Source organism: Calidris pugnax, unplaced genomic scaffold, assembly GCF_001431845.1.
Source record: "Calidris pugnax isolate Ruff unplaced genomic scaffold, ASM143184v1 scaffold183, whole genome shotgun sequence".
Taxonomy (NCBI): Eukaryota; Metazoa; Chordata; class Aves; order Charadriiformes; family Scolopacidae; genus Calidris; species Calidris pugnax.
The window spans coordinates 569,223-596,193 of NW_015090930.1; the positions used below are offsets into that span (position 1 = coordinate 569,223).

The following is a 26,971-nucleotide window of genomic DNA, read 5'->3' on the forward strand; positions in this document are numbered from 1 at the left end:
GACTAATACATATAGCCTGGCGAGTTATACTAGGGAAAGGCCTTTTTCTGGAAACCGATAGTATTATACTGGAAGATTTGAAACTGTATTGCCATTTACCTTGTTCTTTGTCATTGCTCCAACAATTATAGGGCAAACCATTCCAGACAAGGTCCCGACTCCATTAGAAATCCCCATTAAGATGCTGGCATACCTCGGGGCAATGTCTAAATGGTTGACATTGAATCCTGCAATACAAAGGTCAGCAAACATTCATACCAAAGGCAGAGCCTTCCTTCAGTTCTGAAAAGTAATGCTGTCACCTGGCAACTTCATTATGACGTATTTGGGCTGTTTAATTGCATTTCTTTTTCTCTAAAAAGTTTATCCCTACAGGGATTCTGAGTTTTCATTTTCTTTTAAAAAATATGTTATAAAAGAATACCAAATGTATTTTCTTCCCAAAATTGCAGGGTTTTTTATAAAAATCCCAGTAGTGACTGTGTGGAGTAGAGAACCCAGAAGATATTTAGGCAGGAAGAAAGTTCATATTTTGCGGTGTCATTCATGACGATTTCATGCTGTAAATGACATATAATTTCTTCTTCCAGCTTGTACCACTTTCCTTTCCTATTGCCCACATTTTTCTTTTTGTCACACAGTCCAGCAGAAGGTGTTCCCTTCTGTTCTTGAGTAGTAAAATGAAGGGAGTTTAAAGACAGTATCTATAATTGATTCATCAATTATTTTCATAAATATTTGTTTGTTCTTTTGCATTTCCAGCAGCTTCATTCTGTTGAAATTTATGCAGTAGATATTTAAAAAATCTTAGAAAAAACACATGCTTCTCTGAAGTGCCAGAACTCATTCTACCCAAAATAAGCACTTGAGTAGGTGAAAACAGAAACTAAATCCTTGGATACAGAAAGGTAATAAAAGGGAAAAGGCGGGCACTGTGACATGGATAGTGCAATATACTTTTCAAGTTGTACAAAACAGGTATGGTACCTTGCAGAATAGGTGGGATTAAGGACAGATTTGATTAAGAAGAGTTTAGATGTTTGGCACAAAAGAAAAGAGAGCCTGTTTTAGACATAAGGAACCAGCATGGGAGAGGATACGAAGATCACAGTAGGAAAACAAAGGAAGGCCAGGTGACTTGTGTTTGGGAAAGGCAAAGGCAAAGGGGTGATATATCAGCAGGAAAGGGGAAGAGCTGAATTTTAAATCAGAAAAAGATTGCTAGTAAATAGGCCCCAAAGTAATAAAAAAAAGGAACACTAACAAAGCATTAAGAAATATGCAGCGGAAAAAAATAGTAAAATGCTTATATTTAAACAACAACATGTAAATTTAGGTATCATTGTGTAATATCAATCCATATGTGTTATAAGTTTGGTTGCAAGAAAAATCTATAGTGTACATTAGCACCCCACTGCAAAGAAATTTTAATTTGCTGCAATGAATATGAAAAAAATTGAAGTATTTTCACAAAAATAATCTAATATAATAGATGTGGTACTGCTTGTACTTTCCTTTGTAGTGATCATAAATAATGTCATTTGGAATTCTCAGGTTTTTTTAAATTACTATCAATGAATAAAACTCAAATGAGATGTTCTATCTCTTAAGATAAAATAACGTACTAATAACAGTAATATAATCTTACCAGATATGGCAAATCCACTAAAGCCTACAGCAAGCACTAGAAATGAAATAGCCACTCCTTTACTGTGAGAATATCCCACCACAAGAAGAAGAGTTGCTTCCATACCAAAACCTGGGGAAATCATAAAGGAAACCAGGCATCAGATTTCATTCTCTCTCAAATATTGCAGACCTTAAGTAAGTTAATATTTCATAGGAAGACAGAGGCAAAACATCACCTCAGACGGCAATATAATCAGGTATTTCTTTCATCCCTAAAAAACACATGTTCTTGCTATGTCAAATAATCCTTATATTGTTCTTTGAATACTAATTTATTGTTACTTCCTGTCAGTTTTAAGATTAAAAGGAATACTTGTGATTTGGTTAGGTCATTCCAGCCAACCCTAATGGGAATATACACTCAACCTGCTTATGAATTTTGCAGCCTTTATCACAGTCGGGATCCAGCTGATGTGACTTTAACCTCCCAGAAGTCAAATATGCAATCTCAGGTAGTTGTTTGGCCTCTCTTACTGCAGAGGGTGTTTAGACATGGAGCTAAGATTCAGTAAGTAGCTAAGGGCAGGCCAATTAACCCCACAAAGCTCATCTGTTTCTTTAACACTCTAAATGCTTTTTCAAACACCTATATTGAAACTCGGAATATGAACAACTGTGATCACTTTTATTTAGCAACCATATCTGTAATTAAAAAAAAAAAAAGTGTTTACTGAATCCAGCGTACTATATGGACATTCAATCTGTACAAGAAGATTTTTAACAAAATAGGAAGACTTACCTCCACAGTTCATTATCTTTCTCACATTCGTGGTTGAAAGAATCTGCTTGCTTCTTAAAAAGTCTGCAATTTGTCCCCCAATAGGAACAATAATTGTCATCACTAAATGCGGCACAGCAGATAAGATACCCACCTAAAATAATAATTCCAATTAGCAGAGTAGAAACCATAAGAAAATATTGATGCTTCATTTTCTGAAGTATTCAGCAACTAATTAATTATTTCTCTTCAATTTCAGGCTATGTGCTAAACTCAAAAATCTTAACTTGGTTTATTGAATGAACAGAACTTGTGATCTTAAGTTGTCGTTGTATTTTATGAAGGACAGCCAGATGTTTTAAAAACCTCTGATGCTGTGAAGCTTTTTGTTTATACATTGTTTTCACAGTTTATAGTTAAGCTGATGTGGTTTTTTCCCCTGGCTTACGGTTCTTCTGCCTCTTCAGAAAGTTTATGATGCAATATGTATTTGAACTGAATTGCTACATCTCTGTTGGTGTTGTGTCTGGCGTTGCTTTGCCCACCAAACCTAACACCTCTAGACAGATTCCCTGTGGATCATCCTCACGGGCACAATGGCCAGTTGCCTTTGATTTCTGACCATGCTTCAAGCTTCGAAGTTCACATGGGCAATAGATAGGTCTGAGACACTAACTGTGTGTAGTAAAAGATAACATATTACATATCCATTGATAATATTCAAATGTTATATTTACTAGCAAAGTAAGACGTAGTGATTTTGTGATGGCTGTTGCAAGATATAGTGATATGTTTGAAGACCATTCCTTCAAAGCAGGATCTGTGGGCATGGCACCAACTGCCAACTACTATCTCTTGTCAACATAAATGCCTTGCAGATAGTTTCTTTTAGTACACATGGCATTTAATTCTGATAGGGAATTCTGATTATTGTGTGTATCTGCAAAAGTGCTCAAGCACGGGGGTTTTTGCATAATTCCTGGCTGAACAGTACATCAGCTGGCCTGATGTCTGGCTTGAGTTACATCAGCCTGCAGAGCAGACAGATTCCATGAGAACAAAAAAAAACCAAGTTGTCTCCACTCCTCAGTTAGAGCTGTGAAATGGTGCATTTCATTGCAGTATATGTGTGTGGCAACTCCGTTGTGACAGCTAGCTTCATATTAATAGATGTTTCTCCCAATAAGCCAGATATTAACAATGAGGTAAAGTATGGTATTGCAGTTACTGCTTTGAGATGTTCCTGACTAAATGATAACTATTCATTTATGAGCATCCACAGCAGGTGAAAACTTGCTTTGCTCATTTATTGTTTACAGAATTCTGTATTTCTCTGAATACACTCTGAGAGAAATCTTCCAGAGCAAAATGATCAGATTAATTGTGTAGGATGTGACCATTCTTATTGCGTACATAACAGATGATGTTTCAAGCTTAAAGTAACTCTAGATAAAGACAGAAGCCCATCTTTAAGTGCAGGATGGCATCACATAATTTTGATAATACTCCATAATAAGGCAAAGCTTTGGCAGCCACTCATCTAATTGTCACTTTTGCCACAACGTAGGAACAGTATTTGCCTCGTGGAACAGTATCAAAAGGGTACAGGTGACAATGCCTCGTGGAACAGTATCAAAAGGGTACAGGGCTCTCAGAAGCACAAGCCCCTGTGACTTTCACAAGAAGGAAATCTGTATTAGTAGAAAGCTTACTATACACTCTCACCACATTAAAAGAGGGTATAGGAAGGTGATAAATTGGACTATCCTTCCTAAAACTAGGTGGTCCTGCTTTGTAAAATGCACCTGGAAAAAATGGAACCACTTGTCAATACTTCTTTACAGCTTTGGTGGGAACCTGCATCCCCTGGGGTGTCAGTGACAGAAGCGTAATGGGTGTCTCAATACCCTCCTAATACCACGCATGTTCTGGTTTCAGGCACTTAAATGAAGGTCTTTTTGCAATATGGCCCCAAGTAGATCATCACCAAATCTCATCCTGCCTTCACCTGCCCCTGTCCAAGCCTTTGTCATTGTTGTTACTTCACTTACATGCACTGGTCAAGGGAGCAGTACCTGGGAGGAATGAGTTAAGACTTATAAACCCATGATAAAGATGCAGAACACCTTTCTTTCCTCCTCCTAATAAATACTACAAATGTAGCTCTGATATTTATTTAGCTGAGATAAAAGCTTTACATTATTTTTACATACCTTGCTTATTTCAAATCCAAAGACTTCCTCAAAGTAAGCAGGCTGACTAATAAGCAGCAAGTAAAAAGTCCAGCTTCTACAGAAATTTGCAACAATTATTGCATAGACTGGCATAGATGTAAAAAATTTTCTCCATGGAGTTTTGTATTTCTGAAACACAGAAAGGGGGATCCAGTCACCGTTTTGGTCATTATCATCTTTCTTCCCCTTTCCTATCTGTTATTTTTACCTATAGTCCAATAACCTCGTATGTGCACAGCTTTATATATCTGAATTCCAATGACTTCAGTTATCACAAAGTATATGCATCCATGTTTGAATGATCAAGATTTAATTTAAAAACATAAGCAGTAAAAATTACTGCAAAATGCAGAAGTGGAGAAACTCAGTGGTACTTAGCTGCCTCACAACACTCACAAACAACTGCCATTATCTCAGTCATTTAAACATGATCATACATAAACTAGTCCAAAATAATAACAATATATCTTTAAAAGACAATGTTTTTATATCTAAGGCAGAAGTCAGATTTTACACTGTAAGTACACAATTTCATCCAGATTTATTTTTAGCATTTAAATCTTAAGCCCAGCATTCTGAATAATTTTTTATCAAGCCTCAGCTGAAACTGCTTGGTCAATATATTTTTTGTTTATTTTATTTTAGTTTTAAAATGAATTGCATAATGTAAACAAAATGACAGATGGACAGATCTCCACTCCTGCTGAGTCTCAGCACCTCTCCGTGAGCCCAGGGTTCTGCCCATCTGTGCTGATCCAAATACAGGATCTAGACCCAGAGGAGTGTTAGAAAATCGCTTCAGCGAGGTTTCAAGCTGTATTTAGTCTACTGTTGATTTCTCTACTGTGGCTTTTCTTCAAGGAAAAAAAGCCCATAGATGGATATATGCAATACCTTGTATGCCTATTACATTACACTTAAGGAGAGCGTGATTTAATTAATGAGAAGCCAGCCAGAAAAGCCAACTTGATACTGTGGGAAGAGTTTCAGCGTAAATATTTTAAAGGAAATGAACTATTGATACAAACTAATCACTTCCAAAAATATTAATTAAAAAGTAACAATAAAAAATAGACATAAATTATTCAGTCCAAGTTAGAATTATATGGACATCCTTTGAAGTATCTCATATCACTTCAGATTTTCAAAAACACTTTGATAAGAAACCATGGACACTGCTGACTGCTGTTAAACATCAACCCAAATGCTACCTCAAGAACACCTAAAAATGTCAGCTATCAATGAAATGACTCTGTAATACTTCCAGTTCCCTATATAATCTGTGTCATAGTTTTTTACCAAGAGAAAAATGATTTATTCCTGAGTTCAATCAAGAACCAATGTTCTGACGAATTTGAAAACATATTGGAGAGTGGTAGTGGAGGTCTGCTGGGCATGGATAGTGTAACAATTTGAGCAGACAAAGTGAGGCTTAAGAACCAATTTTTTTATTTATTTATTTTCTTAAGTTAGTAAGTATGGTGATAGTTTCTTTAAAGCTTTTAATAGAGAAATAAGAAAATTATTCTTTAACATGATAGATTACTACAGTGGCTAGAAAAGGCTCTGAGTTCATAACTGGTTTTTAGGGGTTCTTGAGAACTAATCCAGTACAGGAGTAAGATTATGAGAGGCTTGATAGCATGTTTCCAGTAAAGTTATCACAATAATGGGGAATGTTTCTATGGCTCTCCTAGTATGCTTTTTTGCAATTTGCAGGATTTCTTGCAAATGAAACATGGAATAGTCAGGATATACTGTTTATTTCTGATGTTTTGAGGACCACACGAGACACTAAGTAGTGCTTTCCTTACAGGTGACTTTTAGGAAGAGGAAAACCTTCCAGAAGGGATCATATAGGATATATATTATTATATATAACACTTTAGCAGGGCCTATTGCAATAGGACAAGGGGTAACAGTTTTAAACAAAAAGAGAGATTTAGACTAGATGTAAGGAAGAATTTTTTTATGCTGAGGGTGGTGAAACCCTGGCACAGGTTGCCCAGAGAGGTGATAGATGCCCCATCCATGGAAATGTTTATGGTCAGGTGGGATGGGGCTCTGAGCAACCTGATATAGTTGAAGATACCCCTGCTCATTGCAGGGGAGTTGGACTAGATGACCTTTAAAGGTCCCTTCCAACCCCAGTCATTCTATGATTCCATGATTCTCTTTGTGCAGAAGCAATATTTGCTCAGAAATCCACCAGCAGATTTCAGATCTCCCCACCCCTCAAAAAATCCAATTGTATGAAACATGCGTTTCTGTCTTAAGGAAGAAGGATGTTGGATTTTTTTTGTTGTTGTTTCTATTTGGGGTTTTTGAGTTTTACTACTATCTCATAGGAAACAAGTGTATGAGTAATATTCTTACTTCCATTGCACCTAGGAGGTTGGCACTCTCTCCAATACTTTCTTCTATGTACCTCCTTTCTTCATCTGTGATCGTAGGATGCTTTGCAGGACTCTCATATGAAACCAAAAGCCAAAACATGTACCAGACTATACCAAAGCTCCCTTTGGAATGGAAAGAAAGACTTTAAAAAGATGTACAGTAAAGCAACAAATAAGGGGGGGAAAGCTGTGAATAATTATAATGCATTTAAGCAGGACTTGTTACTGCTCTTCTACTGAGTGATTCTAACAGAGAGTCAGATCCTGTAAGCAATATTTGGTCAAAATACATGCAGAGCTGGGCCACAGTAAAGTCTTGTTTCATTTACAGAGTGATTTCACTGTAAGTGAATATTCACTGGTATTTTAACATCAATTTGCACAACACAATGCAACACAACAGCTTCCATTCCATATCACCGGACTGTAAATGAAGTTCTGTTCTGCTTTTAAGCCACTGTTGTTTGCTTACTAAATTTTTTTACCTGCATAATATAAGATTGTAGCGTTGTTTTTAACATAGCAATGCGTTTCCTGAGTAATTTGTCAAATTTCTATAAGGTTTCCCCTTCATTCACATTCAATGCAGAATGAAATCCTTTGGGACATTTTTTCCATCAGTGTAAGTTAAGGTAGCACAACTACTGTGAATGAAGTTATACAGGTCTTTAGATAAAGATCAGGCCATGTCAGGCAGGGCAGGTACTCTAAACTTACAGTTGTGTAAATGAAAGAGCGACATTACATGATCTAAGATTCTATAGATCTGCGTAGCAGTTTGCACTGCTTGTACTAGAGGTGGGGAAGGTTTCACCATCAACTGCCTTTCTTCTTATTTAATAATATTGCTTTCCCACTTTCTCCTTTAAATTCTGCTCTTTCGTTGTCCTTTCCTCTAGGCTGTATTTTTAGCTTTACAGACTTGCTTCTCTACTTTTTGGGTCTCTTAACAGTAGCTTTTACATTTTTAGAAAGGGTAGAGTGATGTCCTACAATATTGGAGCGAGAGGAGAAAAAATGCATACCATAGACATAGAACACAGAAGACCACCCAGTATATTGCACTAGAATTCCAGCTAAAGGCATTGCGATAACAGCTCCCGCATAGGAACCTACAAAACAAGACATGTGGATGAAAAGGGAGAAAAATTCAGTCTCAAAACACTTCTACGTTAATAATGAAAGAGAGACAAAAATAGGAAGTTACTTACCACAAAAGGAAGTGGTTGCTAACCTACTTCTTTCTAATGGGGGGGCCCACTTGCTCCAAATACCGTGGCAGGCAGGGTAGGTGACCCCCTGGGGAATGGGCGTGCCACAAGTTAGCTAATGCTGATCAATCACTCAGTTCATTGTCTTTGCATGATTTATTTTTTTTTAATTGCTACAAACAAGAAGTTGAGAATGATTTGTATTTCTATAGTCAAGTCTGAGCAGAGCATTAGAAAAACTTCAATTGCTATTAAAGTTGAAATGGGTTTTGTATATCATTCCAAATCATTAAAGAGGTTTTATGAAACAGATATAAAACACAATTATTTCCTTTTGCTCCCCCTTCCAGGAAAGAATTGCAAAGAATTAAAAAGAAAGAATCGTAATGTACAAGTGCCCAAGTCATAGGAAAGATGAAAACACAGACACTCTGGAGTCTTTCTAATACTGAGCTCATTTCTCCAACCCTCAGTTCTGGTGGCCTTCTAACATTTTAAAAAAATTTAGGAAATACAGATTACAGTTTCACTGCTTAAAAACTAGAATAATAAGAATAATAAAAAACTAGAATAATAAGAATAAATAAGATCAATAAGTGCTTAAAAATATAACATTAAGAGAGAAGTTTTTCACTACCTTTGTCTTTAATGAACCTTCTTGAGCAAATAATTGGGTGATATTAGTTGGTTTGATATTAAACAAGCTATTTTTAGGTCTCTCTTCAAAACCAGCCTTTAACTTAATGATAGAAAAACTACACAGAAATCCTGGCATCTTGCAGTGTTGAAATGTTAGAAAATTTAATATTAAATATACATTAATTTCCCACCAAAATAATCTTTAAAATTATTATGATGTATGCATAGTTATATAGATCCCTTTTCTCTTAATTTGATGATTTTTTTCCTATGCAAGAAGTAGAAGAAATTAATATCTTTTGGCAAATGAGATTATCATAAATGTTGAAATTATCAATCTCAATATAGAAAAAGGTTGTAAAATACATTCTTCTGTTTTGAAAGAAGGTCCTGTCACCAATTTCTTGTTCATTTCAGTCTTTTGTTGTTTTTTTTTTTTTTAAATATAAAGACTTAATCTTTAGATTGTCATGATTTATTGTACAACTTCTTCAAACGATCCTGTTTGAGGTGTTGTGCATTCACAAGTCCTTTGAACAGTATCACAGGAATGAGTGGGTCTAAAATCGCTATTTTATTTTGTAGTTACCCACTGGCTTTTGTTCCTCCCCTCTTTGCAGTCAAGCACACCTCTGTACATGCAGATCACTTTTCAGGAGTGGATCCATATTTATGCACAGATTAAGAACTTGATTGACAGTTACCTAACTTTCAGGCACATTCTGCACCCTCTTTTGGGGTCTTTTTATACAATGAAGCCCATCAGTTAAAATCGGCTCATGCAGCAGAGCTGTGTAGCCCTGAGGAACAAAGAACCAGCCATCACAGGCTTAAAAATCTGTCTTTCAGTAAAGAAACAAACAAACAAATAAATTTAGAAAACAGGCTCAATTGTTTTCTCTCGTATATCACAGTAAATCTCTCATTCATACCAACAAGAGCATGGTCAGGGCCTACGATAGAAGCTCTTGTTGGTATAAATGAGAGATTTAGATGAAGAGAAATCAAACAGCTGTAATTCATACAATGAAATCCATTACACTGAAAATCAATAGCAAGCTGCAAGCAATTTTTACTTTCCCCTGCAATGTTACAATTGCTAATTAAAAGCTAAAAAGCATCTATCACATTTAGTGGTTATTTTACAATTTTTCCATACCTCTACAAGGCCCTGCAAGATCCTAACAAAGATGACACACCCATAGTGCACCCTGGCTGCGGACGGTATTAACATGTTGAGGGAGGATGTCAGCAGGATAGCAGCACCAAATACTCTGCAAAGGTGGGAAAAGAAAAAGGGAAGGAAGGAACTTCAGTGTTGTCCCAATTGACTTGTTCCACATATGCTCACATATCAATATAGATGTATCTAAACATATGTTCTTTATGTAGAGAATATACTAACTGCTGGACTTGATTACTGTCTACTTCCATCTAGTGTAATAACCTGACTGATAAGACCCAGACCAAACATGGACCATAATTTCCTAAGGAAATACATCTTATGCAGTCACAGGTATAGATCTTACTCTCCATATGTATCCCCACTCTTTCCTTTACTTTATTTTCTCATCTATTTCAACCAAATCTCACTGAATTCTCCATCCTCTAGAGAAACTAGAAATTAAGTCTCCGAATGGTTTGCTAAAATAGGTGGCCAAGTAAAAGAGAGATTCTCATTAGTGCTTTAATTGTAAGAAAGTGGCACCATGCCTTCACTACTTATAAAGCAGAAGAGAATCCACTTTTATAAATGCCAAAGCAGCAGGAAGAATTTCAAACAGAGCTGGGATTTTCTCAGACACAAGAGCTAATCAATCTGGAAACACATATCCATAGAAAACAGATCATTCTTTCTGCTGGTTTTTCAGAGGCTACTCATTGAATATTGCTGATTTTGATTCCAACAGCATCCTAGGAATTGCTTCAAATAAAGCACATTACAAAGTCTAAATAACTGGGTGAGGTGATAATTCATTTTCAAAATTCCACTTATTTGACTGAACTTTAATTTGATTCAATTAATATCTACCCCTTGTAGGAGGAAGCCTATTCTCCAGCATTATTATATCATTTCATGTTCATTCATTCCTTTATTGTGGAAATAATAGACACACACACACCCTTTTCCTTTCAGTGGAACTATGCAAAGGGATGAAGCCAGTAGCAATGACTGGCCACTTTCTTTATACAAAACTATGTAATGCTAAGATAAATCCTAGAGATGTCTTAACACATGACATCACGGTATCTGATGTGGAACTGATTTGACAGAAACCTTTAACCTAAGCATGTGTTCTCCAGAAATTAGTACCGTGCCATAAGTTAGTGAGAAACAGACCTTGGGCTAAAGAAGCAGGAAGCAGCGATAAGTTTCAAGACAAAAAAAATCTCCTCCAAGACATCTATGTTTCACATTCTCTATTTAGAATTACAGCCTGACACGAATCTTTAAATAGCAAACTGAGTACACTCCACTTCTATTTGACAAATATTAAAGGGCAGCAGGAAAAAAAAAAGCTTCTTGGCACAGTAAAGAGGCTTTGTTAAATAGCTCTATATCTGGTCTCCTCATTGTGTTCCCTGTGATCCCCATCTCATGTTAAACAAGATCTAGCTGGCTGTGCAGCACATTTCTGGCTTTGTTTGGCAGCATGTTCAGCACATTTACTGCAAACTGACTGATGCGTGTGTTTGTGTTGCACTGTGTGAACTATCTTGGCCTGAATTCTGTCTTTTAATTCTTTGTGTGTAAGTTTTTACTCCAAAGGTACATGCATTTAATTTCCTTATTTTTTAATACTCCCCATATAGTCACATAAAGCACAATGGTGTCTTGGATTTCATGTGCTTTTTATTTATTTAGTAGTGAGAAGAATTTTGGACTTGCGGGAGATTTGCTTGTGATTTTTACAAATTCTTTAAAAAAAGTTAGATGTTCCTATTAGCAAATTTTGAAGAGTTGTAGACTGTAACTGTTCTAAGGATTCATTGAGAAAATCCGTATTTGTTTGCAAGCAGGCAGAAAGGACTGTTTGGTTTGTTGCCTTTCCTGTTTCTTTTCTGAATAGATATTTAGCTAAATGCCTAGTGCAGCAATACAGTTTTAAAGATGTGATTGTGCATAGACTTGCTGGAGCAGATTGAAGCTAGTGTGAATCAGTGCAGCTCTTTCTAAATCACTATTCCTCTTAAAATCATGCTAAGGTAGAATATTTAAAAAATGCCATCTCTTTCTAAGGATACGATTTGCAAAATTGTTATGGTATATAACTGTTTTGTTGAGGAAATGTACTTTAGTTTTTCAATTCTGCATCTGAAATCAGCTCCTGTTTGCCACAACTGAAAGCTGCATTTCCCAGAATTGCCTTTGTTCTCATATTCACTAAAGAGAAACTGTTTCATTGAGTCTGTTCCTTCTAGAAGAAAAAGGAAAATGTAATTTAAGGAATGATCAGAGACATGCATCTTCCAAATGAAAATTTTGCCTGTATTTAGACACACAAGTACCAGAGGATATTTAGTTGCATCGAGGAGCAGGTAATGACATAATTCCACAATGTCACTTGTAAGTCAATTCTCTCTGAGAACTATGCTTTATTGGAACAGCCATCTCAAAAACAGATCAATGTTTCACCCAAAAATCTATGGATTTAAGGGCAGAATAAATTAAAGATAAATTATGATTCTTGTCAGAAATGGCTTTTTTATCCTTCTTCTTGAATGCATATTAAAAGCAGCACCATCAATTTAGTACATACCTATTTTAGGGCATTGCTTTCCTCCATAACTCTTCGTCAAGAGAAAATACATCTTTCTACATTTCCTTTGCATCTTCCAATGCACATCCATAAATATAATCAGTATTTCTCCTTTGTGCTCTTTTGTCATTACATTTATTTCACTTCCATAAATACTAAATTCTTCTTCCTAACAGAGCATTATGATAGTTTTTTGTACAAGCTCACGGTTTTACTGTTTTAAATATCTCAGCTGACTGCATTTATTATGATTTAGATCAAATAAAAATGATTTTCAGCTGCAATAAATCTAAATAAATAAAAATCTAAATATATTTGAATGCTTCTCACATTCTAATATATTTAATTGGAAATTTAACATTCTGATTGTTCTTAAGGCATTCCTAAGGCATTTTACTAACCCACACATCAGACCTATTTTAATGCCATGGCACAAATGAACAGCTTTAACAGATTCTGCCATCCCCAGACCTGGGGGAAAATTCCTTTCTGACCCCCAAGTCAGCAACTGGTATAACCGTATGAAGGAGAAAATATCCACATACAGAAAAAAAACAACAACAACAAAAAAACAAACAGTAGTAATAGGTCAAGGAAGGGAAAAGAAAAAAAAAAAAAGGTAAATCCTGGCCCTCAGAAGTGACCAGAAGAAGCCTTGAACCAAAAAAAATATGCTTTGTTTATCTATTTCTATTTCTAGATTCGGTGGAGTCAGTCCCAAAAGACAGAATCTAACATTGATCCTCAGTGTTTTACTGACATTGGCATTATCTGAAGGTCATGAGCTGTGACTTAGTCCTCCTGTAATACAAGTAGTAATAATAGCAAAATCATATTTGACTAAGAGACATTTGGGATGGGAGCAGAGGAAGGAAATGACTCTGACAATTCAGGAAAAATGCTTAGAATGGAATGAGGTTGCAGAGGGAATTAATCTTTTTGGGTTTCAAGCCAATTGGCTCATTTTTCTCTTTGGGGACAAACTACAGAGAAAGTATTTATTTTCATCTCTGGATTTCTAACTCTGCGTCTGTGCAGCCCCACTCTTCTCATCTACCTTTTCCAGGCAATTCATATTACATGAGCATTGTGCATGGAAGTGCTTTATAGATATTGTTACTCGGGTGGAAGAAGTGCCAGCTCAAGAAGTGATCTGAGAGCAGTGGGAGCACAGATGTGCGCCAAACGCTGAATGCCAGATGGGGGACGTACTGGGTTACACGTATGATATCTGAAAGTAAGGGGGTTGGAGGAATCCTGGTTGGAGGAATCCTTTTACCCCAGTGACTGGGAGTGAAAATTGTTATAAGTCTATGGGGAGGATTTAATTTCTCAGCTGTCTGAGGAATACATGTATTTCTATTTATGTCACTTATGTATTTATTTTACGTCTATTTATGTTTATATTTTTAATATAATTGACAAAACCCACAATAATCTATGCCTCTTTATTCTCCAGATATGTGGTTCAACTTTGTAAAAAAACCAAACTGTTATGGAAACCAAATATGTCTGTTCTAAAGCATATGAATTACCCTTACGAAAGTTTATCTTTTTAAAAAAAATAAATCAAAGAGTAACTCTGTATGTTCAAAATAGCATATCTTACTATTTATTTAAAAGAGAAAATACTCTAGGTTTAAGATGCTTAAATATATGCTAATCAATTATGAATGCCATGTCATTAAAACCCAAAATAATTAAAGAATGGTAAGTGTTGGTCACTGACAACTACAAAACAAGTTAACAAATATTTTAATGAATTCACATTGAGAACTATGACGGCATAGAAGGTTTCACCTCACTCTTCATGATAACCCAAAGAAGTTTTCAATGGCTTTAATAGAAAATTCATTCAGGAATGTAATTGAATAGTTTTCACCTCCAAAAAAACCACTGGTCATCATTTCATAGAAGACCTATTTACAGAATAGGAAAGTTTTATTATTTCATTAGTTTCTAGGGAATCATAGCAGGAGGGGGGAAGGTGTGTGAAAGCATTTCACACTGCTGCAATAAATTAAATCAAAACATTATAAGGTGGTTTATTCTGATTGTTAAAAGGAACCTATGGAAAATGTACCCCATGATCTTTTCTGGGACATACAACCTCCCCACTTGACAATTTTACTGTCATACTGATCATATTATAGAGGACTTTATTTTCATTGGGTAAAGTATCTGTATTGAACAAATACTTTATTTGTAAACAAAGATTAAACCTTTTTCATAGAATTAGGTAAGGGTAGGAACTAAAGAGGAGTGAAAACATGAGTTTTGCTTGCAAAGATTTCCCAACCTAGTCTAAAGATTTGAAAAAAAAAAATCAAATTTGTTTGGTTTCAAGTTGGTGAGCTGGTTATTGTCATTCCATTTCCTTACAGAAAACACATAGAATATGATGAAAAAGAGGACTTATTTTATCAAACATATACAAAAATAAACTGGGTCTTGACAATCCTTTGATGTTCTTTCTTGAACAGTGCTTGTTTGGGAGAGTCCCAGAGCAGCAGCAGCTCTGGGCAGCTGAACGTGCATCACACAAAGTGACTTTTTAGACTATGCTGTCAGCTCAAGGTTCTAAAATTTATTATCTTTTACTCTGCCTACTATCATTCATCTTTGACACATCTCCTCCTAGAAAAGGCCAAAAACACAACATAGACCTGATTACATTTTTTTTTTATACAACACAAAGAATTTCTTGTCTGGGATGAAATGCAAGGCTGAATGCTTGATTAAATGCTTATTTTTTTCAGTAAAATGTAATTCTAGGGAGAAACAGGCCAGGAGCTAGCTGGAATGCCTGTAGGCATGCAGCAGTTTTTCAGAATCCTTCCTTCTGCAAATGTTGCTAGCAATGACAATTTGTGATCATCCTTTTTAACTTATTTTTTTCTTTGAGTTATGCAGGGACTGAGTATGTAGAAATTTCAGGCATTCGGCTGCCAGTGAACGCTTCCCTTCTTACGAAGTGTGTCTCTACCCATATCGGGTCTTCTAAGACTTTGATACAGAACATGAACGTTTTGAGGACCTGAATTTGCTGTGGTTTGATCTGCCAGCTTTGATGATAAATAAATCCCACAATATTCACAAGTCTTTTAGCAAAATGGACCATGCAAGGACTGGATTAAGGACCAGGCTGAAATGCCATGCAGAGAATAAGTCAATGTGTATCAGTAACACAAAGTCCCTTTAGTCTTCTTCCTTCTCCAAGCCCTGCTGATGCCACTGACTCACACAGATCAAACCAAGACCCTAAATAGTTTTCAGGCTGTGCCTTCCATTTCCTGTTCACAGACCTATTTTGGATATGTCAGTGTGTATTTTATGAAAAAACTTGGGCACAGTTGGATGACAGCATCATTGCAATTGATGCTGGACGTAAAAGAATCCTGGGTCATTGAATTCTGATCGTTGCTCTTACCAGCAAGTGCATTACATCATCCTTTCATAAGCAGATCAGGTTCCATCTCAGAAGTAATTAGCATTTGTCCTACTTATTTTGAAGTCCTTTCCAGCTTATTACTTCTTACATCCAATAGATATCTGTACGCATGCTGTTTTATTTCAGCGGCTTTAATCTCTGCAGTTTACCCCAATAGCAATTCTGTCTTCTTTCTTTTGCCTCGCCAAGAAAGCCAGGCCCTCTTCACCTCATCTGCTTCATTCTTCATTCATTTGATCACCCTACAAACCCGCTCTCTCTCCTGTTTGAATTCAGCTGGGGAATCTTTCAAACCTGCGGTTTCATTTTACAACTCATTATATCCATATATGTCTAGATAAAACTCTGACTCATTCCTTCTAGCTCATTAGCTTTGGGATGTCTTGCTCTTTAAATATGTAATCTGCTAGATCATGTTTCAAACCAAGACCATCTCATTCAAATTACCTTACTGAGTTCCAGGGCTTAGGCTCTGATTCAACTGCCTCTGTTGATTTAGAGATATATAATACTTATCAAAGCAATCATCTGTGGTTTTAACTTTCAGATGTTTTATGGAGCTGGTTGGGAGAATAACTGCTGTGTGTTGGACTCAAAAGCTACATCTGCACTGCTTTGTGAAGTGTTTTCTGACGTGTTACAGCTGATTGTATCTGGACTGCTCAGAGCAAACACTGATTCCTTCAGAGCAAAGTGACTGTGACATTAGTGATTTTGTGCAACCAACCTAAACAGCGTTTTGTTGCATGAAATGCAGGGTATATATTGTATTGGGTGAAGTATTAAAGCAGGAGAGGTTATTAAGAATGCCTGTGGATAGAGTGCCTGGAAGTATATCAGAAGGGGGTGTGGGTTTTGTTTCAGAGAGGATTAGTCCTTTTCCCTCTGAAATGGACTCTGGTTACGAGTTATCATGCATGCAGCAGGGATTCATGGAGGCTCGGGGCCTGGGAGAGAACTGGGAGCAAAGTTATTTGACAGGATTGACATATCCAGATGATGTAATTCCAATAAATAATATGTTTCTTTATAAACTTCGTCTGAAAGTGCCCAGTGTAATTTTATGTAAACTGTGTGGCAATTTTTCTACAGATATCAATTTCAAAGGATTTGAATCAATGGAGGATGGAATGCAAAAATAAGCCCAAATTTCAGACATAATCCTACTCTTGTCAGTTATATCTGAACAAGCAGGGTCAAATTCAGAAATTTTTATATTCAGTCCAGAAAAAACTCGTCAAGAGTAAATGTAGTTCTCTGCATTTAGTGTCTTGAGGATTCTATATCCAAGTAGTTCCAAAAGTCCACATTTGTGGACTTGTACTACTCATCTGAGAGTACCACAGGTGCTGGTCAGTAACAGAGAATATAATATTTTAGCCTATAATGTACTTGCTTGAGGTTTGCTTGGAAGCTCTAAATTTAACACCATTGATAATGGTATACATACTTGCTTTCAATTTATGTAAATGTAAACAGTGCTCTCACGGACTTCTGAGAAGATTTTAGTCAGTAATATATTGTGACAATTGTTTGCATTTTTTTCAGCTGTTCCCCTGGGCCTGGGTGGTTACCTCCTTGACTACAAACTGTGAGTAGCCACTCATTTGAAATATTTACATTACTGTACTGATGTTTACATGAAGGAAGTACCTGTTATGTCACCTGTTCATCACCTTTGCAACCTAAATAATAGTGATAATATTTATCTTATTCTCGTTATCTTTTCAGTTTGTGATCGTGCTGACTACCCTTCTTGGGACAATTTCTATTTCTGTCTATGTATTTGAAATGGACTAAGTGAAAATTAATCCAGTGTGGGGAGGCACTGTTTAGCTATTCTAGGACATGTATCATCATTCTGACTTTTCTGTAGTATAGGCTAATTTCCTGGTGACTCTGTTGACCCCTCTACTGTAGGCATATTCCTGTGAAATGCTCCCCCTGACAGTTTATGGCTTCACAAATGATAGACGCAGAATGTAGTGGTTTTTTTCTGAATCGGGCCTTTAATTTGCATAAAATGGCATAGAGCTAACAAAGGTGGGATTATGCCATGAATATTAGAGTGGTTGATGAACTCAGCTGCCCAGCAAAACAGCGAGAAGAAACTACCTCTGACATTAGAAAGGAGCACTTGTTCCCGAGTGCCAGTCTTAGGCTGACCACGCTTCCTGAGAGAAGCGCTGAAAACCCAATCTCTTTAATAATAGTCTGTGGCCAGCAGCCATAGTATGGCAGCTTTATTTTGCTTTTTTAAAATATGATAAAACAGGTTATTTTCATTCATATGCATACAAGGGAGGAGGGGGATGTGTCTGTGTGCCCTTCATAGTAAATCCTATTATAAGCCCTTCATGAAGCATTAATATGTAAAAGCCGACCTCCCGCCATCTAATCTGGTATAATAAGGGCTTGGATACATTATTAATTTTTGTCACACATCTGAGGCCCCCTTTCACCAACCAAAACCCCCATCCAAATCCCTTGTTGCATCATTAAATTGTGAAAACAGCTTCATCATTCGTGACAGAGAAATGGAAGGACCCTGAGCCATATGGCAGGGCAGCAGTGGTACCAGTCACACATAGATGTTTCCCCAGTCCCCCTCTTACAGTGACTGGTGCTTAAGAGACCCTGCAGTACAGTACGGTGACAAAATCATCTTGGGCTTTTTTGTGCAATATTGGCTTCTTTGCCTGGAAACAGACAAACCCACCACCAGTGCCTGGGATCCGAGCCCAGTTTAATCTGCAGGATTTTGAACTGGACGTGAAAGGTGGGGTTGGGAAGTACAGCTTGGGGGCTCTCTCTTACACTGCAAGGTCAGTTTATGTCTGCAGAAGTTCAGAGATTGGGTCTTGTCTAACCATACACAAATTCTTGGGTCATGCTGTGAATTATGCATCAGTTGCAAATCAGAAAAACACACAATATGTCTACCTGCTAAAGGAGAGTGAATCATTTCTCTTTGTAAAACAGAAAAATATGAAGTTGTAAATTTCTAGGTACTCTTTGCACTTGTGTTTCTAAACTAATGCTTTACCTTACATTTTTTATGCTTTTTGTCCTTAAGGCTGAGTTAGGGAGAAATAACCTGATTTCACTGACACACTAGTGACACAGTTTCAGTGAAAATCCCTGAAACTCTGAGATGAAATGCACCGACATACAATTGTCTGAAATATCATTCAGTTTATTCATGCAAATAATCCTATCAGATTACTTGCTAGGGAGAAGGATTTAGCCCTTAATAACAAGATGAATGGCACTTTAAAAACAAAGATGAATTTGAAGTGAAAGGTTGATTTATATGTTTTCATTCAGTTTAGAATGTGACAATAATGAAGGGTTCAACATGGATGAGAGATAATTGCATTGTAGGGAAATTTAGTATAGTTATGTAGTGATAATTCTTAATGTGAATAGTGCCAGGATTTGTGGTTTAACAGATAATAAGAAATATATGTCATTATCATAGAATTATAAGGGGGCTTTAATTTTTTAAAAATTGTCATTCTATGTATCCCTTTGTATTTCTTTGTGTAAGAAAGTTCTGGTGTCTGAATATGCAGAAATGAGCCAAAACAGTCACTGTTTTTGTATTACAAAAAAAAGCCTGTGATTATTGCAGACCTATTTTTGAAACAGTACTTGGCACATACATGCAAAACCTGTATTTCTATTTTAAATATATAACTGCAAACTTGGGAATTAATTCACTATCCTGTGTAATCTAACAATGACCCACTAATTTCAGAGAATCCTTCCTAATTTACAAGTATTTAAACTGTTCACTTAGGAAATCAATGACTGCCACAGCATTTTGATGATGCTTTTGATAGGGTAAGGTGTTTATTATAGATTTCCAGAATGGTTTTTAAAGAATTTTAAAAGAATGTATCAGAAGTTTAAATATAACGATATATAATTGTCCTGAGATGAGATGGTAAAAACCAGAATGGTTTCACACCTTTCCATATGTGTGACAGCACAGCAGGTAGTGTATTCACAGGCAGTGGCAGCTTTGCAATAGCATGAATGTGGAATAAGAAACATTATTTTAAATAAAATTTAAAAACAAAACAAGCGCTTAGTTTTAAGGCCATCTAGCCTGACAATCACTATAGCATTAACCCTTATGTTTCACTTGATTATCCCTCATGTTTTCCTTAATTATCCTTGTACTGAAAACATTTTATAATAGCTAAAATATAACTTCCAATATAGCAATTTAACACCCAAAGAAGAAGAATCTATCATATAATTTCTCTAGTTGGACCACTAGTTGTTATTGTTGATATTTATGCTTTTTTCATTTATATGGTTGCCATTTACTGACTCTTGTTATATCTTTCCATGGGACTAAAGCACACATTTGTAGCCAGCAATTTTTTTAGTGGAGTTTTATACATGCTTTGTAGTCACATTACCTCCTAGTATTCTTTTTAATATACTGATATCCTGAATACATAGTTCTTGCTATTTGTTTCACCATGTGACATTATACACTACCATCTTTTAAGTAATTAAAGATCTCTAAATCTCTAATTTATTGACACACATATTAATATGCATGTACCCACAACCCACACAACAATCCAAGGACAGTGTCACTGACCTAAATACACTCACTGCACTTAAACCAGAAAAATAAATATCCCAGGATTACATCAGCTTCCTTATTAGGGCATCATGTTGGAAGTTCATCATGGGTTTCTAGTTCAGCATGGCTTAAGATCCCCTTCAGCCTGACTGCTTCCCAGGGTGGGTCCCCACTCCCTGATGTTACTTTGCACTTGGGTGTCGTATATATTGAACAGAAGCCAGTTTACCAAACGGTATTTAATGTATCATCTGATTGTCTGGTCCTTTTCCTACCCACAAGTTCATCAGCATTCCCAAAATGGCTGATGGAATGCGAAGGTCACGGTAGATCTTATTTAAGGACTATTCAGCAGTATCATATCTTTGAAAGGTTCATAAACACTAGCCAGGTAATCGTCAGTCTCATATTTTGGGAATGACACAATACACCTGAGGTTTGAAGTGCTTGTTAACTCACTCAAACAGTATAAATCTTCCTGGAGGAGCTCAGAGTCAAGCAAAACTGCATCAGTTTCCAGTTTGCTGTTTTCAAAACATCAGAACAGCAAAATCTGTTTATAAGATAGTTGTTAAGATACTACGAAAGAGTGCAATTATTAAATGACGTTTCTGAATTTCATATCATAATATTGCATCCACTGCCTTGGTTTAGAACACTTAAACACCTTGGCTATTGCATTCCATTTAAATTAAGTTTTGAATGATAGAGTTGGAGAACCACCAAACCACAAATTTCTTTTTCTTTCTTTTAATAAGATTTTAGTCCCTGAGAATTATGATTGCTTTTTAAAATTTGCCAAGATGAGTTGAATTCTGATTAGCCCTAGCCAAAATTCTTTTCATGGACTAAGTAGAAATTACGAGTAGGTGGGGCTGGAGGACTCTCAGCATTTCAGACCCTTTGTGTTCACATTGTGTAGTAATTGTATAATGACAACCCCTCTGGTGGGAGCCTCTGTAATGTTGACATTAAAACCTGTACTTTAAAAGGATTCAAATGAGATTTATGTGCTTTTAAATGGCATTAACTGCCATTATGAGTAATAGCTCAGCTGATAAGATAGTGTGGATACATGGCACTAGGGTATCACACTTGAATTTTCATGTTTTCTTGTATTTTTCAAGGAAAAATACTTTTTAACAATGCAAAAGCAACTCAGTTCCTTCCTCCTAAAAGCCTCACTCACAATAGTCAAAACCCACTATGATTTAGTGATAAACATAACATTCAATCCCCATCAATCTAAAAAAAAAGAAAACACCACCTCACTTTTTATTCACTTTTTGGGGGAGCAAGCTTTGCTATTACTTATCAGAAAGGGTTATAACCAATAACCATTCATATTCTTGTGGATTTGTCTCTGGAATCTGCTTGTCTATTTTGGCCCCGACAGTCTTGAAAGCTCTGAATCATAGCTGATTTTATCTTGATAGTTACATAAAAATCTCTGCAGGAACCATGAATTCTACTCCCAGTACTGCAGCCTGGGGAGAAGGCTCTTTTTTTAGTATAAGGCTGTACATATGTTCAAGTGGGAGCAGTAACCTAGATTACTCACAAACCTGGATGTCCATGTAACAAGGATGCCTTCTCTAAACTACTAGAGCCTGCTCCATACTCTCTGCTATCATCACGTCATGCTTAATCGATGGCAAGGTTAATTGTTCGTTGTTCATTGAGAAGTTAACCCTGAGAAAAGGTCTGGCTGTAACAAACCCTGCCCATGGGACTCTGCGTTGCTCTTCCTTTGTTCCCTGAGTCTGCTGTGGTCGGTTGCATAGTGCCTTCATACCAGCATCTTCCAGAAGCAGATCCTCCTCTGGGAGGAGAGGTCTCTAGCCTCTTGTGGCAAAAGAGAATCCTCTTCTGTTTCCACACACTACTCAAGGGATGCAAGTTTCAAGCTTCACTGATTGCAAATGAGGGGGCATCTGAGGTTCAATCCCTGTGTTTTGAAAAATTATGTTGTCTTGCAACGTACTAAAGGTTCTCTATTCCTACCGAAGTCACCAGAGGTTGAAAGTGTTTAGGAGCACTGACTCTTGTAACATTTCTAGCCCAACTTCTAGTGACCACCTGAGAGGCAAGTGCTCAGGAGATGTTTTGTTTCTCAACATTCTCTTTTGATATTTTTGAACACAGTTTTATTTGACCTTGTTTGTACTACAGCGGCGTAAATACACCTCTTTTAGATAAAGCATTTTTCTTAGCGTTGCAATGAAAATTCTCTATAACAGAAAATTCTCAATGACGCGATATAAGATAAATTGAGATCCAAGCTATCGAGTGCAAGTTCCTGAGAAACTCCATTTGCTACTTGTAAATCTGTAAATCACTGAATCTGATCTGTCAGAAGTAATGGGGAGCTACGCATGAAAAGAGCAGTGGGTGAAGGCAGAACAGAGTAACTATGCAGCAGCAGCCTTGAGTTCTACAATTAGCAAAGGATCTCGATAAAATGCGACCCATCGATAGACTCAGTTGTATAAAATATGTTAGAAAGTTCAAAGCTCAGGGATGCTAATTCTTGATTGGCAGTAAGCATTTTAAAACAGGGGCAGAATCAAAATAAATGGTTTCAGCCCTGCTTGAAATTAATGCATTGTGTGTAGAAAGATTTTCTTGATATCACAGGAGGGTCATTTCTTCCATGTGTTTTACCTTAGAGAAACTTTCAAATTATGTCAACTCAATCTCTATAATTGGTTGCTAGACTGAATCTTAATGTCAAGGAAACGCAGTGCCGTACACTCAGCGACTCCCTGTCAATAATAAATGAAGCTCTCAAAGCACACCTTAACCCTCCTCCCAATTTCCTTCCTTCACACTCTTAGCAGTTGGGAGTCAGTTTCTCATTCGTGCTTTCTTTTCCATGTAATCATTATCTCCTTCCCTTCCAGGAAATTAATGTCTTGAAAATCTCCCTTTTTCTTAAGCTCAAGACTGAGTTTCTCACAGATGATCTTGATTATGGTGATGTTATTCTAGAGTCTATTGGGTTTTTTTATGTAGAGCACATCTGAACTTCGTTTTTCTGCATAAATTCAGACTCGCTCTGAATGCAAAGGAAACCATTGACGTCACAAAGATACTCAGTGAGGTTTGTAAAAAAATAAATAAATATGTCACTTGGCTGTCATCCACCACAGTGTGAAGGGACCAGTTGTGGCTGTAGCACGAGGCATGTAAATCAGCTGGGACTTTTATAGTAGCTCATATTCTATTGGTGCTTTAGGTTTCTGGGCCTGCGGACTCACTGACTCGACATTTTCTCAGGCAGTTTCTTGCAAAGAGTATGGACGTCAAGGCTTTCACCTTATTTTGGGTGCTGCTGTACCCTACAGTCATCCTGTTCATTTCAAGTTGAAGGTGTAGACGTCAAAATCTCTTTGTAGCATTCAGGAACTGACTTGTATTTTCACCTCCTCAATACTCTGTTATTCCAACCACTGCGTCTAACCGCAGCACCCTATTCTCTGCCATTTTTATCTACAAACTAAATATAAATCACAGCCACTATCCATATTTTACTATTTGCAATTACTGGTATGTACGTCTTTCCTAGTTCCTTAATTAGATCTGTGATTTACATAGTCATTTGCCCTGTGTTGGAGTTGTCTCAGAGGCTTCCACAATAGTAATAACTAACCGCTAATGTGTGAAAATTGCTGAGTTAAAATACACCCAGGTTAATAACTGGAACTAGTCTTCATTTAGCATTGTAAATGTAAATGTTTGGGAAAAGGGGGGAAGCTAGCTTCACCTATGCCGGGTTGTGTGTTTCTACTAATGAGTTTTCCTGGGAATGTCCCTGCCATTGACTTGCAAACCTTTGTAGTTGCGCCACTTTAAATCTGGATTGATTCGAATGGCTTTACCGATGTTGCTCTGGATAATGAAGACAGATTTTTGGTTCTTGGGAGTCAAATTCTGCAGTCTTTACTTAAACCATATTCCAATTAATCCTGAGGGGTTACAGCCTGTGTAAAGATGCAAAAATGTTCGAAGGAGGAAGAAAAGGGGAAAAAAAAGAACCCTTTAACTGGCTGCTAATTGTTATTTGAAATGTCCTTTTACATTTCTGAAGCGTTATCAGAAAGATGGCACTTGTAAACAGACAGGCAACGGATATCCTAGTTTAATAAATGTTGTGTATTGGTTTATTTGCTTTAAAAAGAGGGACATTAGGGTTATCTCGGTTACAGAGCCTCCCTCATTAGTAAATACTCATTCTTTTTAATGTAGGTCTCTGTCTGAAAAGCTATTTACCGTGGAGAGAGCATTTTTGCCGCAGCTCCCCTCTCTCCTCCCCCTCTTTCTCAAGCAAACCCAAGTAAGCTTGCTCTCTGCCTACCCAGGCCTACCTTTGATGTTGCACGCTCCTGAGAAGAGTTAAAGGTATATATTGCGGATTTTAATATCCATTTGCACTTAGTTTGTTATTGTTTCGAAGAGTGGCACTAGGACCTTCGCTGCTTCTGCAGACGATGAGCCTATGGCATTAAGCGTGGATGTGAAAAGCCTCATGTGTCTTGAATACTCAGTGGATCTAATTAACAGGTAGAATCGCACCCTGGGTGCTTGAAAAATCGCCAGACACCATAGAAACGAGTCCTTAAGTCCCCGCACCATCTGCACTTTCTTTTCATTCTGGAAGTCTCATTGAAACATGTTTTTCGACCATTCTAAATTCATTTGTGCATTAATGGAAAATTCCTGCTGACGGTTTTCCTTTGCATTAAAACAAAAAATCATCAAATTCTTCCGTTCAATCATGGAAAAAAAATTATATATCTCCAGCTTTGATGAAATAATGAATATTTGATATTTGCTTGTGAACACAGGCTGTTGGAGATATCATTGCCACAACCTCCTTACACGACGTGTTAAAGGAAAAAGAAACAACCACGAGATATCTCCCGTGAAACCGGCGGGTGGGTTCGAGACGGGGGGGAACGCAGCGCCGCATCCGCCTTTCCAGATTTCATACAAGTGTTTTTTTTTTCCTTATTTAACGCCGCCACCGCCTTTGAACCAGTAGCGGGGGGGAGAGCGGGGGTGGCGGGGAGGGTTGGCTGCCGGGGTGCGGGGGAGCCTCCGCCGCCGCGGGCCCCGTCCCCGCCTCCGGGGGAAGGGGGGGGGTGTCGGTGGCTCCCCCCCACCTCCCGCTCGGACCCTGGGGCTGTCGGGGCCGTCGTTACCTGTTAGCTGCCAGCCGGGACGAGATGTATCCGCCGGGGATCTGGGTGATGATGTATCCCCAGAAAAAAGAGCCGTGGATCATGCCGACTGTTTCGGGATCCCAATTAAACTTCGCTTTCTTCCCACGCAAGGGACGGGGACGGAAGGAGAGAGAGAGAAGAGGAAGGCTGTAATCGTGCCACATTAAAACATTCACACGCCAAAAAAAAAAACCCAAAACTTCGTAGCGGGGAGCTGAGGGGGGCTTTTGTAGCGTGGGGGTGGCACTTGGCCGGGGTACAAGGACAAGGACGCGGCGCCCCAAGCTGCTGTAGCCCACCGCAGCAAATCCTGCTACATAAATAAGCAGCAAACCAAATTCAATAATAGCAATAAACCCAGCGCCGGCCGTGCCTCCCGGGGGACACCAGAGGGACAGGGGCGCTCATGAAGGACCGGAGCCGCTCGGCCGGGGCAGCGCAGCCCCGGGGAGGCGCTGGGACCCGCGGGGACATCCCGGTGCCCCCGCACCCCCCTGGGAGCCCTCTCTCCCGGCTTCCAGATACAGCCCTGGCCGTCGGTGGCCCCGAGGGGACGGGACGGAGGGGACGGCCGTGCAAAGAGTGTGCTAGAGCGTTTTGTCTACTGACTTATATATTTAATGCTCGTCCGTATTTAGCATCCACCTCTTCCTCGCTAGGCTCTTACCCGTTTTAAAACGGGTCTTAGCGTTTTAACGCCTTTCACCGACGGAAAGGCTTTCGCTCCGGTGTTTTCAAACATTCCTGCACAACCTCCAGGTCCCCGTTACAGCGCGGCGCATCCGCTGGCAGTGGCTTCTTCGACGCCCTCCTTCCCCCAGCCCCTACATGTATTTTACGAGAGATCTGCGTCTTTTCAAGATTGTGTGCGAAAGGGAAAAAGAATAAAATATATATCTGCCCTTAAATTAATACCGCAAAATGGGGCTGGGAACCGAAAAGGAAAAATAGGAATAATCGATAAAAATTGTTTCTCCTTCAAGAACGGGGGTTTCCGTCCTCCAAAGGGCAGCGGCGAGGCCGGGCAGTGAGGGGGGGGGG

The 26,971-nt window shown here is 37.9% G+C and overlaps 1 protein-coding gene across 1 annotated transcript in view; it reads right to left on the bottom strand.

Moving 5' to 3' along the window:
• SLC17A6 (solute carrier family 17 (vesicular glutamate transporter), member 6) overlaps positions 1-26,971 on the bottom strand; it is a 33,081-nt gene that overhangs the window by 2,384 nt on the left and 3,726 nt on the right. The window contains exons 3-11 of the mRNA XM_014951637.1: positions 25,910-26,028; positions 10,047-10,161; positions 8,249-8,336; positions 8,063-8,149; positions 7,018-7,160; positions 4,621-4,770; positions 2,429-2,561; positions 1,649-1,759; positions 100-227 (exon numbers count right to left, since the gene is read on the bottom strand). Coding sequence (XP_014807123.1) covers positions 100-227; positions 1,649-1,759; positions 2,429-2,561; positions 4,621-4,770; positions 7,018-7,160; positions 8,063-8,149; positions 8,249-8,336; positions 10,047-10,161; positions 25,910-26,028 — 1,074 coding nt within the window. The remainder of the gene's footprint in view (positions 1-99; positions 228-1,648; positions 1,760-2,428; positions 2,562-4,620; positions 4,771-7,017; positions 7,161-8,062; positions 8,150-8,248; positions 8,337-10,046; positions 10,162-25,909; positions 26,029-26,971) is intronic.